Source organism: Ictalurus punctatus, chromosome 15 (genome assembly GCF_001660625.3).
Source record: "Ictalurus punctatus breed USDA103 chromosome 15, Coco_2.0, whole genome shotgun sequence".
NCBI lineage: Eukaryota > Metazoa > Chordata > Actinopteri > Siluriformes > Ictaluridae > Ictalurus > Ictalurus punctatus.
This window is the reverse complement of record NC_030430.2, coordinates 5,101,407-5,120,353: the sequence shown is the minus strand read 5'-3', so window position 1 is coordinate 5,120,353 and position 18,947 is coordinate 5,101,407. Positions and strand designations below refer to the sequence as shown.

The following is an 18,947-nucleotide window of genomic DNA, read 5'->3' as shown; positions in this document are numbered from 1 at the left end:
AAGAAAAAAGCCGCAGCAAAATCAAGCGATTTTGGCCTCAACGATCACAAACCATTTTTTTTTAAAACCTCTGCGAAATCCTGTACAGACTGTTCTAGGTTACTCTTCTGTACCAGCATGTACAGTTTCGCAACACCAAACACTGACGACGTTTACATGGACAGCAGTAATCCAATTATTGACTTTATTCTGAATAAGACGATATTCTGATTAAGGTGTTTACATGAGAATATTCCTTTCATGTTCCCATATTACATGTTATAGTGCATTAACGTCACACGTCATTACGCCCCAATAGAAATACTGTATAAAGTAAGAATATCCTATATGATAATAATATTAATATCATAATATTTCTACAGGTTTTAGTTAAGCATCAGTTCAGCCACTAAAATGTTTACCATTTTTGTTCTGTAAACATCACGACAGGCATGAGACGACGTCTCCTCGTCTCGAGTATTGCACTACTGCCCAGCTTTTTCACAGTATCTACCATCAAACAATCTTTATATATGAATAACAACATTGCCATGAAATACATTTACAACAGCGAAAATGACACGTTGTATTATCTTAATCTACTTTCCTTACAATACACTCTATGATATTGCAGTAGTTTAATATTTATGTTTATATTATATTTGTGTCAACATCGCCTGGCACCTCTAACTTTCGCACCGCTGCTTTACATATTAACCGCAACGATGTCCCGTATAACGCCAACAACAAATCGTTACAAATCGCAACATTTTAGGTGCAGTGGATACAAGTGCAATAATTGTTGGATATTATTATTAGAGTTAGTATGGATATTATTAGTTATGGATATTATTAGAGTTAGTATGGATATTAATAGTTATGGATATTATTAGAGTTAGTATGGATATTATTAGTCATGGATATTATTAGAGTTATTATGGATATTATTAGTTATGGATATCATTAGAGTTATGGATATTAGAGTTATTATGGATATTAGTTATTGATATTATTAGAGTTATTATGGATATTGTATGTTATTATGGATATTATTAGTTATTATGGGTATTGGATAATATGGATTTTATTCATTATTATGGTTATTATGGATATTATTATGGATATTGGATCTTATTCTGGTTATTATGGTTTTTATGGATATTACTACAGTTATTATTATGGTTTTTATGGATATTGATATTATTACAGCCAGGAAAATAAAATATGTGAAACTGCTCACGAAAACCAACAGTTGAATATTGCGATTCAAATTTCGAACAAAATATAATAAAAGCTAAATAAATAAATAAATAAATATTAGGGAAAAAACAAGTAATATATTAACATCACAAAGGAAAAGACATTCCGCTTTTCATCCATAAGATTTATTTATACCACGGCGTTGTTGGATTTTTATTTATCATTATTATTATTGATATTCTGATTGGTTGAGAAGTGTCGATTTAATCTTACAGGATTTCCGGCTGTATTTCGAATTGCAAGTTTATATGAATGCGCTCGTCCTGACACGTTATCGTTACTATAGTAACGGGGGCTTGTACGGCGGACGCTCTTCGTGATTTAAATCTAATCGTAAACAGATTACAAGATGTGTTATTATTTGACAACAACGTTTGTGGGCGGAGCCTCCAGTGTCAGCGCTTTGTAACAACCAGGAAGTTTTCAGCTTAGCTGTTTCTCAGTAACATAGCAAGCTGCATTTTTCCCCGTCTAATTAACTTCGAGAGAGAGAGAGAAAGAAGCATCTGGTGAAGGAATGACTGCTTATAGCTGCTTTAACTTAAGTGATAACGGGAACTAACCTGTTTCATGGATGTTTATACGCTATCACTTCATTGATTATTTTCCTAAAACAGCAGGTCCCCAGGTGTTTACTTCCTTACTTACAACATGTGTGACTACAACAAAAAAAATATTGAAATACTATTTTCAGTATAATTCAGTATTATGTCAATACAGGAAGTGTTTCCCATTTATATTTTTAGAAATATTGTCATTCTCCATCGCATCATTATTTAAACAGATTTCCTGAGTTGTCTTAAACACACGCATGTCTTTCCCTCCTCTAGGCGACACCACGTATCTGGACATCTTCCGCGAGTTTTCCCACATGGCATCTCACAACCCTGAGAAGCTAAAGCGCAGGAGCATTCACTTCCGCCACTCCTTCAGGTAACTCCCATGATGCCCTCTGGTGTTGTTTTTTGTTTTTGACCAAGGCCACTGTTCAAGGGTGCATTCAAAACTCGTGTACTGTAGCGTACGATACAGGTTTGCGTTGGGGCTGGACACCTTGTCAGGGTCACTGTAGTTTTAAATGACTGATTTGCTGAGATATACAGTCGGGTCCATACGTTTTCGGACAGCCACACGAGTTTCTGAATTTTGCCTCTGTGTACCACAAAAAAACGGATTTGAAATGAAGCAATCGAGATGTGTATCTGTCTTCGTTAAGTGAAAAGCACGCTCGGCCGGGGTTGAGGTCAGGTGACTGACGCGGCCGTTTGAGAACGTTTCATTCTCTTTGCCTTTGGAAGCTCTTGCGTTGCTTTCGTGGTATGTTTTGGGTCATTATCCGTCTATGAAGCGCGGTCCATCGCTTTTGCAGCATTTGACTGAATCTGGGCAGAAAGTACAGCTCGATACGCTTCACAATGCATCCTGCTACTTCTATCAGCAGTCACATCATCAATAATCACCAGTGACCCAGTTCCATCGGTAGCCATACATGCCCACGCCATAACCATGGCCTCCTTCACTGGCAGCGCCACCTCTTTGGACCGCATATTAAGAGTTCCCACGAACACAGCTACCGAATGCGAATTCAACGCTTGGAATCAACTCCAGACCTTTCATCTCCTTAATTTGTCAGGAAATAACGAGTAAACAAGCCACGCTTGGCCGGGCCATGAAACTGCTCGTCGGTCAGCTGTCCAATTACTTTTGAGTCTGTGAAAATGGAGGGACTCTGCAATATGTTTTGTTAAACCCCTCGAATTAAAGCTGAACGTCTACACTCCGGTCACGTCTCGATCGCGTCGTTTCAAATCCGTCGTGCTGGTGTACAGAGGCGAAACGACGAACGCCCCGTCGCTGTCCAAATACTTACGGACCTGACTGTAAGCAATACACCTTGCTGCGAACCGAATTGATTTCAGTCTTCTGTTCCTTTTCTTTTCATCCAGAGTCTGATGGAGGTTTTCCCGCGCACCTCGTCACATCCCGCACGGAAACGGCGCCGGATCCTAAAGCCGGGTTATTGACACCGAGTTAGCAAACAATAGAGTCCGCAGACGCCGAGCGATCAGAATGGAGCGGTAATCTAGAATCGATTACAAACACGTTCATTTGAACGGTGGAGAGGTTTCTTTACAGAAATGCTGTTTTGTAAGCTTTAATGACTTTCTGGGGATCAGCTGGACTTATCCTCCATTTTCTTTTTTAACTTCACCTACATCATTTTTGATTTTTTCTGTATTTTAATACTGTTTAGACTTTCAAAGAATAGTGACTATTAAAGCTCACATCACTACAGTTAGTATACAGGATAATACTACATTATTCAGTAGTTCATGGCTGAAGGTATGTACAGAAAAAAACGAAAGAAGAAGAAATCTCAGTCTTCGCTCTTGTCTCAATGCATTTATTATCTTCACTTGCTGATAATGTCTATTGTGTTTTTTGTTGTTGTTGTTTATTCAAAAGAACCGTTTCACAGTATCATGTATTTGGGACTGCAATCGCTGTAGTTCGTCGTAAGCGCCTTTCCAGATGTGTTGGGTGTGAAGTGTGATGTTCAGCCATGACTACGCCGGTGTAGTCCTACATTCGTCCTGTTCTTTATTCTGTACAGTTAGCGTAAAGCATCGCAAACCCAATAGCAGATGTTGTACATATACAGTACGTTTTAGATGCGAAATGCTAATATATCATGAGAATTGTGGTATTTTGTAACGAAAAAAATAAATAAAACTGAAATAAACCTCTCTGGTCTGTTTTCGACGTTTGGTATCGATATGGCGTCTCAACGTAAGTTTTTATATGCCAGGAGTCTCAAGGCGAAATCACATCGACTGGTAAAATAGTCTGCTTGCTCGGCATTGTACGCTAGATAGAGTGGCTCCACTCGAAAGGAAAATAATTAGAGAGAAAAAATTAGCACCCTGGTATAACGATCAAACGCGAACCTTAAAACAGACAGCTCGACAATTAGAACGTAAATGGCGTCAAACCAAACTGGTGATATTTCAAACAGCGTGGAAGGAGAGCCTACTGAAATATAGGAAATCTCTCGGCGATGCTAGAAAAATCGATTTCTCCACCTTAATAGGAGACAACAAAAACAATTCTAGATTCCTTTTCAACACAGTAGCAAAATTAACTAGGAATAAAACCACTACAGAGAGGAACACTCGATCATTACATAGCAGTGAAGATTTCATGAAATGTTTCATTGATAAGGTTGAAAATATTAGACGTGAAATACAGGCCATTAAATTAAAACCGGACAGTACTGTAACAAACCCATTACATGACAATGTAGCAATATCAGATCAATGTTTAGAGTGTTCTGCTCCGCTTAGAGAGACCGAACTAGCTACATTAATCTCTTCAGCCAATTCATCAACTTGCATACTAAATCCCGTACCTACGTGTTTGTTTAAACAGATTGGTCCAGGAGTAACTGAACCACTTCTAAATATAATCAATTCTTCCCTAAGCACTGGCTATGTACCTAAATCACTTAAATTAGCAGTTATTAAACCCTTGATTAAAAAACCTGATCTTGACCCGTCTCAATTGTCCAGCTATAGACCAATATCAAATCTCCCCTTCATCTCTAAGATTTTAGAAAAGGTTGTAGCAAAGCAGTTATGCTCGTACTTAGATAGGAATAACATTCATGAAATGTATCAGTCAGGATTTAGACCTCATCATAGCACAGAGACAGCGTTAGTTAAAGTAGTAAATGACCTTCTACTGACTTACGATCAGGGTTGTGTCTCGCTGCTTGTGTTACTCGACCTTAGTGCAGCTTTTGATACTATAGATCACACTATTCTACTTGATAGATTAGAAAATGTTGTTGGTATTATGGGAACAGTCCTCTCCTGGCTCACGTCTTATCTGACCGATCGTTATCAGTTCGTAGATGTAAATGGTGAATTCTCCATGCGTACTGAGGTTACTTTTGGAGTTCCACACGGTTCTGTTTTAGGCCCACTGCTCTTTACTTTATATATGCTACCCCTAGGTCAAATTATTCATAAACAGGGAATTAGCTTCAGGACATTAGACATTGGATGTTAATTAACTTCCTTCTACTTAATTCTGATAAAACAGAAATACTTTTATTAGGCCCACGTGTAGCTAGAAGTAATCTTTCTGATCACATGGTTACTCTGGATGGTCTTTCTGTTTCATCATGTGCAGCAGTTAAAGACCTTGGAGTGATTATTGACTCCAGTCTATCATTTGACGCTCATGTAGATAATATTACTAGGATAGCCTTCTTTCATCTCAGAAATATTTCTAAAATAAGAAACATATTGTCACTACATGATGCGGAAATACTAGTTCATGCATTCGTCACCTCTAGATTAGATTACTGTAATGCCATACTGTCTGGATGTTCCAGTAGGAATATAAATAAGCTCCAGTTAGTCCAGAATGCAGCTGCTAGAGTCCTAACTAGAACCAGAACACTGCATTGGCTCCCAGTGAAATCTCGCATTAATTATAAAATACTTTTATTAACCTATAAAGCACTAAATGGTCTCGCACCACAGTATCTAAGCGACCTTTTGGTTTTATATGATCCGCCACGCCTACTTAGATCAAAAGATGCAGGCTATCTGACGGTACCTCGAATAGTGAAGGCTACAGCAGGGGGAAGAGCTTTCTCTTATAGAGCCCCACAGTTATGGAACAGTCTTCCTATTAGTGTTCGGGACTCAGACACAGTCTCAGTGTTTAAGTCTAAGCTTAAAACGTATTTGTTTACTCAAGCCTACCCTGACTAGATTCTGTTCTACTACTTCGCAGTCATAATTATCTTTTTTCTCCCTCTCTCCTTTCGCCGAGCCCCACACGAATTTATGGAGATACTAGAGATCCAGATCCTTTCTGCCTCTGGATGGAGCTCAAATCTTCTCTAATTCCAGACTGCTGGGACTACGGCTGCTCTTAACGCCATACAGACTTCATATAAATCCATAATGAACATTTTCACACTATCTGTTGTTACCCAGATGAGGACTGGTTCCCTTCTGAGTCGGGTTCCTCTCAAGGTTTCTTCCTCTTAAAACATCTTAGGGAGTTTTTCCTCGCCACCGTCGCCACTCAGTGGCTTGCTCAGTTGGGATAAATTCATACCTTTAATATCTGTAGACCGTGTTGATATTTCTGTAAAGCTGCTTTGAGACAATGTCTATTGTAAAAAGCGCTATACAAATAAAATTGAATTGAATTGAATTGTAGTGAGAGAGGAACTTTTCAGGTGTACTACAATGTAAAACACGCTTAACTCTTTTCCACTGACAGGGTTCTGGTCCTGATTCTGGTCCCAAATGGATTTCAGCAATCAAATTGCTGGTCTAGAACCAAGAATCGTTGATACCATGGCGTTTTGGGTGTGGAGCAACTCGACTTATTTAGAAGACTGCCAGGAAAATAATATGTGATCGACGTGAGAAGGTTGGAGAGGATGACTGAAAAGTAACTATTGATTGCTGCTGTGTGTTACTCGGTTTGTTTTTTCTTCTCAATGAAATATTTGGGAAAAAGAAGAAGGAAAAAGAGAAATGTCCAGTAGAAATGTCCAGTAGAAACGTCCAGTAGAAACGTCCAGTAGAAATGTCCAGCAGAAATGTCCAGTAGTAATGATCAGTAGTAATGATCAGTAGTAATGTCCAGTAGAAACGTTCAGCAGAAATGTCCAGTAGAAACGTCCAGTAGAAATGTCCAGTAGAAATGTCCAGTAGAAACGTCCAGTAGAAACGTCCAGTAGAAACGTCCAGTAGAAATGTCCAGTAGAAACGTCCAGTAGAAATGTCCAGTAGAAACGTCCAGTAGAAACGTCCAGTAGAAACGTTCAGCAGAAATGTCCAGTAGAAATGTCCAGCAGAAACGTCCAGTAGAAATGTTCAGCAGAAAGTCCAGTAGAAATGTCCAGTAGAAATGTCCAGTAGAAACGTCCAGCAGAAATGTCCAGTAGAAATGTCCAGCAGAAACGTCCAGTAGAAATGTTCAGCAGAAAGTCCAGTAGAAATGTCCAGTAGAAATGTCCAGTAGAAACGTCCAGCAGAAATGTCCAGTAGAAACGTCCAGTAGAAACGTCCAGCAGAAACGTCCAGCAGAAACGTCCAGTAGAAATGTTCAGTAGAAACGTCCAGTAGAAACGTCCAGCAGAAATGTCCACTAGAAACGTCCAGCAGAAATGTCCAGTAGAAATGTTCAGTAGAAACGTCCAGCAGAAACGTCCAGCAGAAACGTCCAGTAGAAATGTTCAGTAGAAACGTCCAGCAGAAACGTCCAGTAGAAACGTTAAGTAGAAACGTTCAGCAGAAATGTGCAGTAGAAATGTCCAGCAGAAATGTCCAGTAGTAATGATCAGTAGTAATGATCAGTAGAAACGTTCAGCAGAAATGTCCAGTAGAAACGTCCAGTAGAAATGTCCAGTAGAAACGTCCAGTAGAAATGTCCAGCAGAAATGTCCAGTAGAAATGTCCAGCAGAAACGTCCAGTAGAAACGTTCAGCAGAAATGTCCAGTAGAAATGTCCAGCAGAAACGTCCAGTAGAAACGTTCAGCAGAAATGTCCAGTAGAAACGTCCAGTAGAAACGTCCAGTAGAAATGTGCAGTAGAAATGAAACTGGAGATTGTTTGTTTGAGCTGAAATTAAAAAAGGGGGAAAAGCAACTATTGGTGGAAAAAACAGTAAGAAACTAAATCTGAGCGAATTAACAGCTGAAGCGTTAAAAACGTGTGCATTCGTTTGTTTCGCACGTTATTGTTATCTCTGAAAATATGTTTGGGTTTTTGGATGGTAAAAATACATTCCATGTCAGGTTACGTACAGTTGTGGTCTGGTGGTTAGATTTACACCAATCGTCCTGTTCAAAAGTTTACACCCCCTAGCGCTTAATGTATCGTGTTGTCTTCTTGAGCATCAGTGAATGTGTGCATCTTATGTAATAGTTGTGTACGAGTCCCTCAGTTGTCGTCAGTGTGAAAAGACGGATCTCAACATCATATAGAGACCGTTAAAAGGAAAGGGCTCAAATATGCAGAAGATACTGGAAAAGCGAAGAATGTGCAGGAGAGGGAGGATTTTTCTGAAGAACAGTGGGCAGTTTAACTGCTCAGGACGAACGAGAGACTCATGAACAACTCTCACAAAACATAAACACAGTCGTCGATCCTCCAGGTAACGACACACAGGATTAATAATCAAGGGGTTTTTTTTTTCATTATTAACATTGTACAGATTCTGCGAGGGGTGTGTAAACTTATGATTGCAACTGTAACTTTTAAACCAGTAGAGACGTGAGTCAGTTCTTCTTGAACCGGTATTATTGGAAAAGTACCACTGGTGTACTTAGAGGAGAAAAAAAAAGCTTCTTTAAGGCTTCTTTAAAGGGTCATTGGATGATTTAGTTCTTCACCACCTAAAAGGAACCTGGACTCCTTTTATGGTAGGGAGATACTGTGTTTTAGGGTTCTCCATAGCATATTTCCCCTAAGAGTGTAGGTTATAACATCATAACATGCATGATTCATCTAAGCATCATGAACAATAAACTCCAGCTTGTTACTTAGACAAAACTTGGATTGAATGGTCGTCTTCAAAAAAATAGATGTCCTATTAATGAAATAATAAAAAGAAATGATGATCCACGAATGTTTTAATATTTAAAACATTCTTATTTGTTTTCTTTTCATTTATTTATGTACATGTTTAGATTGTGGATGGGAGCCAAAGGAATTCAAAATTATTTACATAGGCAGCACTTGCCGTCAACTTTTTGAGCCCTTTTGAACTGCTCCTCTGACACAGAAAGGCATGCCACATGAAACCACCTCTTGCAGCAGTGACAATCAATCTGAAAAAGGATCATAGTGATCTTATCAAATTGCTCGGTAATCAATTAGCTTCTCTCTCACCCTCTCTCTTTCATTCACTCACTCTCTTACACACACAACACACACTTGTAAACAAAATGGTGTGCCCATAAAAATGTTAGAACCATTGCTTGGGTAATTGCATTACCCACCCAAAATGTTTTTGAACCCCACCCCGGGATTTTGAGGCAGCACATAATGAGCAGTAATGTCCCCTCTTGAATACTGAAACCATGCAGTTGTATGTTAGCTCTGTTGGTAAATGGTACGTACTGTAAATAGCATTACCATATGTTTACTACTTAGTAGTAATAGTATGATGTTACAACATGTGTGGTTTTTCTGTGATAAAAATGTAAATGATGGTATATTTTGTGTATGAGCCCATGCAGTAATAAAATACATGGCAATATTTATATATGATTTAATAGTTTATTTTGATAAATATATATATATATTTTTTTTAAATCTAAGAGGTGTGCATTATACCTGACACCTAGATGAACACTTTACAGTTGGTTATATGACTAAGTCATTCCCTTCAAATGCTAATGAAGTTAGAAACGTGTTTAACAATGTCGTATGTAACTTTATAGACGGTCCCTTAATTTCCGCGAATATCGAACGTCCGTTTTTTTGGTTCATGCATTGTAGGGTTAGATATCAAAAATCTAAAAGGTGTTTCTCATACCTGACACCTAGATGAACACTTTACAGTTGGTTATATGACTGTAAGTCATTCACTTCAAATGCTAATGAAGTTAGAAACGTGTTTAACAATGTCGTATGTAACTTTAGAGACGGCCCCTTAATTTCCGCGAATATCGAACGTCCAACGTCACACCAACTTTATTCCAGTGTTAAAGTCATGGTTGATCGGTGAATTCCCACATCACACAAGGTAGGTTCCTGGGATAGACTGGACTAGACAGGATAAATCACTTACTGGCGATAGATGAATGTATGAATGAATGAGGTGTCTCTTTGTGCCACTCATGCGTCCACATCCTTCGTTTCCGTTCCTGTCGTGCTTTTAATTTCACACCGCGGCGGAACTTTTATTTTCATTCCACTTCCGTGTTTTGCAGGGGGACATATTCGAAAGGGGCACAGATGACAATTCCGGCTAGCTCAAAGCATTTGTTTTTATTTTTAAAGCAAGTATATTTCTTTCCTTTGACATTTTCCGGTTGTGTTTTCGTTCAGAAGTCAAATTGGACTGTTTTTTAAAAACACATAGGGTTTTTTTAGCCGGTGTGAAAGAGGTAAGACGCTGTTAGCATATGCTCGGTGTGTGTCTCCTAGTGCGTGTCTTCAAACACACCGGATTTATTCCCTTTGGTGACATGAAATGCTTCGTGTTCATTTATTTTAGTCAGTTTATGTCACGTTTAATGCAGTAGAGCATTTATTACTAGTCTTCTATATTCATTAATTTAGCTGTGTAGACTAGCAACTTATCTTAACAAAGTTAAATAAACTAATGTAAGTATTGCACTAAGAGACTGTGTTTGTGTGTGTGTGTGTGTGTGTGTGTGTGAGAGAGAGAGAGAAAGTGAAAGACCAAAAATGTTTCTTTAAAGCAAAACACCACCCTGAAAAACATTAACTATGTTTCTATAGAAATATTTCTGATGTGTGTAGTGATTAGTTTGTTGTATATCGTTTGTGTATTTTCATTATTCCTGTGAGAAAAGCTAGCAGATGTCCCGCGGTGACGTCACGGGGGGCATTATTATCGCCAGTGTAGTTACAATAGAAAAAGAAGAAGAAATTCAGTTCTCTCATCTCAAACGTAAGGGATAACGGTCACATAGCGGCTGAAAAAAACCCCAGTAAGAACCAGAGTTTTCCAGCGGCGCCTAACGTAATATTCGTGAGAAACGGGACTTTGAAGTTTGTGTGAACGCCTGACTCAAAGTCTCGAATGGAACGCGACTGTGTGCGATGGCGTTGTCAGTACGAACGTCGACGCTTTGGAAGACGGGTGTAAAAGCTGTGATGAGGGGGCGAGGGAGCTGGATAGACTAAAGCGCCGCTGCATCGGCGAGAGCGTAAATCCCACTGCGCCACTACCAGCGAGTAGCCAGACTGCAGTGTGTGTAACGTTAGGAACCTCTTCAGTAAACTGAAAAGGGTCAGGGTTAGAGTGACCGTCAACTCAGAACGTAATCGAAGATCACACGTTGATTATAAAGATTAACAGTCGGGGTGGGGTTTTCTTTCAAATCTAGCTTTGAACAATGTGTGTTCTCATATATGTATGTATATATGTATGTGTGTGTGTGTTTTATTTGGGTTTTTTTCTTTCTTTTTTTAGATGAGCAGCAATATTAAAAAGAGAGCCCCTGCGACAGCGACACAGAGATTAAGACAGGATTACCTGCGAATAAAGAAAGATCCTGTCCCATACATATGTGCAGAACCGCTCCCTTCGAACATACTGGAATGGTAAAGCACTTGAATAACGTTTCCATAACTGCACGATCCTGAGTTTTTATTGACTGTCTTATATTTGTGATTTGGTGCTATGTGATTAAACCATCGCTGCTGTCATTTCAGGCGCTATGTTGTCTGGGGTCCTGAGAAAACGCCCTATGAAGGTCCTATTTTTAAATTATCCCCCACCCCCCCTTTAATTGTGAAATTAACGTGTGTGTGATCTGCTTTAACGTTATATTTTTGTGTCTAATCGCAGGCGGTTATTATCACGGGAAGCTCGTATTCCCTAGAGAGTTCCCGTTCAAACCACCGAGCATATACATGATCACACCCAACGGCAGGTTTAAATGCAACACAAGGTATGCCTGTACATTTAATATACAATTAATACAAGCACAATTTTTCACTTATCCCAAGTGTAAATATGTTTTCATATCTGAGGTTTGCTTTCTCATTCTTATTCTTTTTTTAATATCTTTTTTTTTTTTTTCCTGCACTTGCAGATGCACTTTCAGCACTGTACGCTGTTATTGTTCGAAAGAGCAGTAAAGTAATAATATAAAATCATATATTCCCACATCATACTCACTCTTCCTGCCAGCTGGAAGTGAAGTCATATAAATGTTAAATGGTTTAAAAAAAATAAATTAAAAAAAAAAGGAAATGAAATAAATTTTAGGATCAGTCTCAGTATTCAACAAGTTTTAAATTACTCTAAAATAAATGTGTGCTTAAAAAACGAGTCCCAGTTCTTATTAAACACAGCTCAGAATGGTAATAAGTAGGATCAACATTTATAAACGTAAGTCCTTCCACGTTTATGAATGACTGTATCATGCCATAACCAAGCAGATGTGCTGATGATGTGCGGTTAGCTCCGCCTATTATTCTCTACAAACACTATAAGCTCTGTTTGATTGGCTGGTTTTTTTATTTATTTTTTTTGGGGGGGGGGATGGAAATTTTGAGTGAATATGTCATTTTTGATGGGAACTTTCTGCAAATGTACCAGCCGTCTAACATCGATTACCGCTTTCGACCTTTCCTCTTTTAAAGATTGTGTCTCTCCATCACGGATTTTCACCCGGACACGTGGAACCCGGCGTGGTCGGTGTCCACCATCCTCACTGGCCTCCTGAGCTTCATGTTGGAGAAAGGTCCCACTCTGGGCAGCATAGAAACGTCCGATTCTACCGTGAGTGTGTTTTACTACGAATCGATTCGTACGAATTCAGTTCGTATCCATATTAACGCATTCGTATGTCTCGTTTAGTGTCAGCAAAATGTCAAGTGTTTTTTTTATTTTTATTTTCCCACATCAACTTTGTCGTCCACAGAAGAGACAGCTCGCCTCACAGAGCCTCGCTTTTAACATTAAGGACGAAGTGTTCTGCGAGCTGTTCCCGGATGTCGTCGAAGTAAGTACCGCATCGTAGGCTACCAGGCGTGCTTAAAAGGTCAGGTGACTCACTGCGTCCTGCCACACAGATCAACAGATCAACCACGCCAGCTCTTAGTATAGCAGTGCATAGTCTTATAGTCACGCTTAAATCTGCCTGATGACTTAGGAGTGAATTATGAAGCTGTTAGTGCAAGTTATTTCCTGCCTTATTGATTTTACGGCGCAGATCGACACCATTAGGGGTGGAGTCGACGTCCCAGTACTTTCGGAAGCCAAACTACACCAAAGCTATAAATTGCACGGCCCTTAGATTGAAGAATGAAATCGTTGTTCTACGAACAAGCAACGATATTTATACCACAAGTGCTCTGGTTGAAGTCTCGACTCTAATCGGTCAGGAGAGGATTCACTTTCTATAACATCAGCTTCCACATTGTGTCGGCCGCTACACTACCGGTCAAAAGTTTAGACACTCATTATTTATTATTTATTCTCCACATTTTATAATGATAATAATAAAGTCATCAAAACTCTGGAGTAACACAAATGGAACTATGGGAATTATGTTGCGATAATAAATAAATAAATAAAAATAATTTAATATTTTATCATATTTTCTCAACCGATTTCTTGTGGTGTTAAAGGAGTTCACACCGACGCTGGACTCTTATCGGCAGCTTTTCGGAATATTTCTCTCCGAGTCGTCCGTTTTAAATAAAATTTTTTTTTTTTTTTGTAAATAAATAAATAAATAATGTGTTCGCACGATTATATTTTTGTCTACAACACCCATTTCAAACGTTTAATCACACACCTTCAGATGAAAAGCTTTTTAAGAGCATGACAAACGTTTCAGTCGTGTGTCCACAAACTTTTGACCGGTAGCGTATAATTCGGACGGATGTGCTCGTTTCTATAGTAACAACCTCACAGCAGACGCTCCGTTTACAAGTTTCTAATAGAAAAAATTGTTTGCGGTAATTAAGAGAGTTTGGAGACAGAACGACTGTTTGTAGTTGCCATCACGTGAACGATAATGTTCCATAACCTTAAACGTAACTATAAATGGATAAAGTGTACAGCATGGCATTCTTTAAGAAATAAAAACACTTGTTAGCTTTGCAAATGGGCCGCGGTATAAGGATCAAATTCAGGTCGGGCCACGTCACCGTCACGTCGAACCTGCCGCTGATTTGATTTGTTTTCCTACATCTGCACATCCCTAAGCGTTTCATTCCTTTTAACGATGGTAACTGTAGTCCTCTGCTCCTCCCTGACAGGAGATCAAGCAGAAGCAGCAACTGCAAGAAGAGCTGAGTTCCCGCTCTCAGGCACTGCCTCTGCCCGACGTCGTGCCCAACGCCGAGGCCCAGAACGGACGCCCGGCCCAGAACGGACACGCACCTGCTGGGATGGCCCCACCCCCTGACCTCCGGCAGGTCAACCGCAACCACGGACGCCTAGGAGGAGCGGTCGCGAACCTGTTCGTCATCGTCGGCTTTGCCGCGTTCGCCTACACGGTCAAGTACGTGCTGCGGAGCATCGCTCAGGAATAAACACAGAGAGGATCTGCTCTTATACCAAAACGAACAAGGACTTGTCCTCTTTCTTTTGTCCAACTCGAAACCAAACAGAGCTAGCGGTGAGTTAGTGAGTGTCCCAGCAACGACGACGCGACGCCCTTATTACAGCTATAGAAACAGTCGAGGTGTGGAGGATATTTATAGGTACGACTTCGGTGTGTATTCGGCCCCGCGTTATATCAGGAATTCTTTTCAGATTCATGTCCACATAGCACTTTCCAGAACTTTTGAGTGAAATCGTCTTGCTGTTTGTCATTGTCCTGTGCCTTTTTCTTTTTAATTATCCTCCTGTTTCTATTTCACTGAGACACGATAGCTCAACATTTTCTGAAGAAATACTTCAAAATAAGGATGAAAAAAAAAATAAGGATGTTCATTCTTTTTCTTCTTTGGTTTATTTTCTGTTAACAAGCAGATAATTTTGTACGTCTGTCAAACCAGGTACAGCAGCACCATCACCGCTGGTCATACAAAAATAAATAATACACAGAACGGTATGAAGTAGAGGCTGATTCAGATAGTTTAATGTGAAATATGAACTTGTGCGCACATATGATGGTGCTTCTATATAACCGTACAACATATATTTCAGGTAGGAACAAAACTTACGTTATATTCAGAGCAGCCTGGGATAGTTTGCCATCTAAGCCTTGCATTCAAGCAACAAACTGGGGTGTCTTTTTTTCTGAAAAGGAGAATAAAAAAAGATTCGTTATATTTGAGGTATAAGCTGCCGATGCCTGTTGACTCCTTCCTTACATCTGCAACGAGATCGGTGTCCAGTAAGTGATTTTAAAGTTTGTTCCTGATCATCACTTACGTTCTAGTAGCTACAAACAAAAAGCTCCTTTCCTCACTAGCTTCTCTTTTTTTTCCCCCCTTTGTCTCTTCAAGTCAAAAACGCAGCTTATGCTACCGAGAAACCGGAAAAAAGAGCAAAGCCCTCTTTCCTGAGGACTCGTACAAAGCGATGATACCGTATCGGCGATTATACATGTGAAGTGTCCACAGTACAAGTCCCTGTGTAGGTTACTATAGAAACAATACCATATTAGAGCTTATTCATATCATTAATATACATTTTTTGGCAGATTTACAGCTGCACTATTGTCAGAGCTTCTGTTATAGAAAATGAAGCGACGCCGGTTCTGATAAGCCAGATTTGAGAATGTGTCCTCATTGTTACACCAGAAAAAGCAAATCCTGTACTGGATCCAAGGACAAATCAGTTGTGTGTCTATAAATATGCTAACAACAACAGTCCATTTCTGTGTATGTAAAGGAAGAACGGGAAATGGTGAAATCTCATGTCTTACAGACGCCGGTGTAGTATAATATGATATAAATCACTGATTAATACGACTAATAATTTCCCCTGTACCAAATTGAACCCTTTATGATGGGACCGGAATGGACTTCAGAAACACTTTATCAATTACAAACCTGCAAGAAGGCTTTAGAACAGCAGCTGTTAGTTAAAGATGAAGCGAATGATGTTCATAGTGTTACGAATTGTTCAGGAAACACACCCCCAGGTTGTACCCTGTTACGGTACGCAATTCTGTTTGACCCGGTCATCTGTGTAACTCATGACGGCTTTCTGGTTTCGTCGCTAAGTTTTTGTTTACAAGAACCAACCAACACTATAGTTTGTTCTATTGTTTGTCTTTTGGGGAAATCCCCCCCTCCCCCCCCCCCCCCCACCCGACACACACACACACACTATAACGCACAAAGAAACTTTTAATTTGGCCGTTTATGGTGTAACTTGTGCAATATTGTTCAACTGATTTTTAAATAAAGTTTGATTTTGATGTTTATTATTCTGACGTTGTTGTGGATACTGGAACCAAACTGTTTTGCTGACATGTAGTGGGTGGTGTGGATATTACTGGTACCACCTAATTACAGCATGTTCTGAACTTCCGCCGGAAGGGGTGGGCAGTCTTATCCGGAAAGGGCCGGTGTGGGTGCAGGTTTTCATTCCAACCGAGCAGAAGCCACACCTGATTCTACTGAAAGCCAAGATCAACTCCTTAAACTGGTGGAGTCAGGTGTAGCTCCTGCTCGGTTGGAATGAAAACCTGCACCCACACCGGACCTTTCCGGGTAAGACTGCCCACCCCACTGAAGTGTTTTAGGGGGTTGGGCGAGGAAGAGGTTTTAGTTTTTAAATTAATACAATTTTGAAAACTGACAATGAAGTACAACAATGCAAAAATGGTCAACATTTGCCCCAGGGGTGCATTACTTATGCATGGCTTGTTTGGGGGATGTTATTCATCTCTACGTGCAGATACGACCCCTGGCGAAAATGATGGAATCACCGCACTTGGAGAATCTTCAAGCGCATTTTTTACTTCGTAGCAAATAAAAAAATCTCAGATATCATGCTAAACTGTTTTTGTTCAATAGCCGAACATTGTTTTTGTGAGACATGCGTCAAGCAAGTTAAATGAAATTATTTTAATTAATGCTGTATTTTTTCCAGATCAAGTACTGCAAAAAATGATGGAATCACTCAATGTTGATGGAAAAAAAAATGATGGAATCACCTTCTAATTTGCATTTCTAAAACAAATACCAGCACAAGTCTGAAAATGCAAATTAGTCTGCAGTTAAAAGAGAGGTTACAGACCGTACTGACCTTAAAAGAGCGCATACAGACCTTCACCTTGGACTTTTTGAAAGGAAACCTGGCCCCAACAAGAGATTTGTCAATTGAAAAGGATTATAAAACTCCTTCAAGAAGGAAATCCAACACAGACAGTGGCAAAAGATGTCGGTTGTTCCCAGTCAGCTGTGCCTAAAATTTGGTGCAAGTATAAATAAAATGGGAAGGTTATAAAAGGAAAACATACGGGTCGACCAAGGAAGATGTCAAAGCGTCAGGATAGAAAACTCAAAGCGATACGCCTTGAAAATAGAAGATGCACAACAAATCAAAACATGGCTGCTGCTGTGTCGTAATATCAACTTTATATATAATGCTAATGAGTATTGATCACGTATACATTACAGCACAGTGAAATTGTTTTCTTCGCATACCCCAGCATGTCAGGAAGTTGGGGTCAGAGCGCAGGGTCAGCCATGATACAGCGCCCCTGGAGCGGAGAGGGTTAAGGGCCTTGCTCAAGGGCCCAACAGTGGCAGCCGGCAGTGCTGCGGCTTGAACCCCCGACCTTCTGTTCAGTAACCCAGAGCCTTAACCGCCAAGGCATCACTTCCCCTATATATCACTATTTTGACTAAATAACATTTCAACATATGTGCCGTTTTAACTTTCTTTTCTCCAATCTGTCAGTAAAACTCCTTTACTGAATATTAGCTTTTATGCTAATACTAATAATTCTCAAGTCTGGAGGCATTGATTAATTTTCGGTAACAACTTCAGGGCTTCAATAATACTGAATGTATAAAAAAGAAAAGTTTGAGCTACTGTAGTGAAGTTGGTGTGACGTTGGACGTTCGATATTCGCGGAAATTAAGGGACCGTCTCTAAAGTTACCTACAACATTGTTAAACACGTTTCTAACTTCATTAGCATTTGAAGGGAATGACTTACAGTCATATAACCAACTGTAAAGTGTTCATCTAGGTGAACAAAATATACCATAATTTAAAGCTCAATAGCATTTGAAGAGAGTGACTTACAGTCACACACACACACACACACACACACACACACACACACACATATATATATATATATATATATATATGTGTGTGTGTGTGTGTGTGTGTGTGTGTGTGTGTGGATATGTATGACATGTATGAATATATATATATAATATACATGCATATATGTATATATATGTGTGTGTGTATATATATGTATGTACATATATATGTACAAAAGTGAGATACTTTTTTTTAATAAGAAATGACACTTTGCTACAATGTAAAGTAGTGAGTGTACAGCTTGTATAACAGTGTAAATTTGCTGTCCCCTCAAAATAACTCAACACACAGCCATTAATGTCTAAACCGCTGGCAACAAAAGTGAGTACACCCCTAAGTGAAAATGTCCAAATTGGGCCCAATTAGCTATTTTCCCTCCCTGGTGTCATGTGACTTGTTAGTGTTACAAGGTCTCAGGTGTGAATGGGGAGCAGGTGTGTTAAATTTGGTGTCATCGCTCTCACACTCCCTCATACTGGTCACTGGAAGTTTAACGTGGCACCTCATGGCAAAGGACTCTCTGAGGATCTGAAAAAAAAGAATTGTCGCTCTACATAAAGTTGGCCTAGGCTATAAGAAGATTGCCAAGACCCTAACCCTAGGCTGCAGCACGGTGGCCAAGACCATACAGCGGTTTAACAGGACAGGTTCCACTCAGAACAGGCCTCGCCATGGTCGACCAAAGAAGTTGAGTGCACGTGCTCAGCATCATATCC

At 39.6% G+C, this 18,947-nt stretch overlaps 2 protein-coding genes across 6 annotated transcripts in view; both read left to right on the top strand.

The window, feature by feature from the left end:
* Positions 1-3,986, top strand: part of acap3a (ArfGAP with coiled-coil, ankyrin repeat and PH domains 3a) — a 57,829-nt gene extending 53,843 nt beyond the window's left edge. For all 3 annotated transcript variants that reach the window (XM_053686204.1, XM_053686205.1, XM_053686203.1), the window contains 2 exons: positions 2,070-2,172; positions 3,186-3,986. In XM_053686204.1, the coding sequence (XP_053542179.1) occupies positions 2,070-2,172; positions 3,186-3,192 (110 nt within the window). In that variant the 3' untranslated portion in view covers positions 3,193-3,986. The remainder of the gene's footprint in view (positions 1-2,069; positions 2,173-3,185) is intronic.
* Positions 3,987-9,945: 5,959 nt separating this feature from the next.
* Positions 9,946-16,370, top strand: ube2j2 (ubiquitin-conjugating enzyme E2, J2 (UBC6 homolog, yeast)). 3 transcript variants are annotated; one of them, XM_017488086.3, is made up of 7 exons: positions 9,946-10,024; positions 11,444-11,574; positions 11,686-11,726; positions 11,822-11,924; positions 12,622-12,760; positions 12,903-12,983; positions 14,248-16,370. In XM_017488086.3, the coding sequence occupies exons 2-7, from the start codon at positions 11,444-11,446 to the stop codon at positions 14,521-14,523; spliced, it is 771 nt and encodes a 256-aa protein (XP_017343575.1). In that variant the 5' UTR covers positions 9,946-10,024; the 3' UTR covers positions 14,524-16,370. The 3 variants fall into 3 exon arrangements, with proteins under 3 accessions (XP_017343575.1, XP_017343576.1, XP_017343573.1); XM_017488087.3 differs by lacking the exon at positions 9,946-10,024 and adding an exon at positions 10,106-10,280; XM_017488084.3 differs by lacking the exon at positions 9,946-10,024 and adding an exon at positions 10,110-10,388.
* Positions 16,371-18,947: the final 2,577 nt, after the last annotated feature.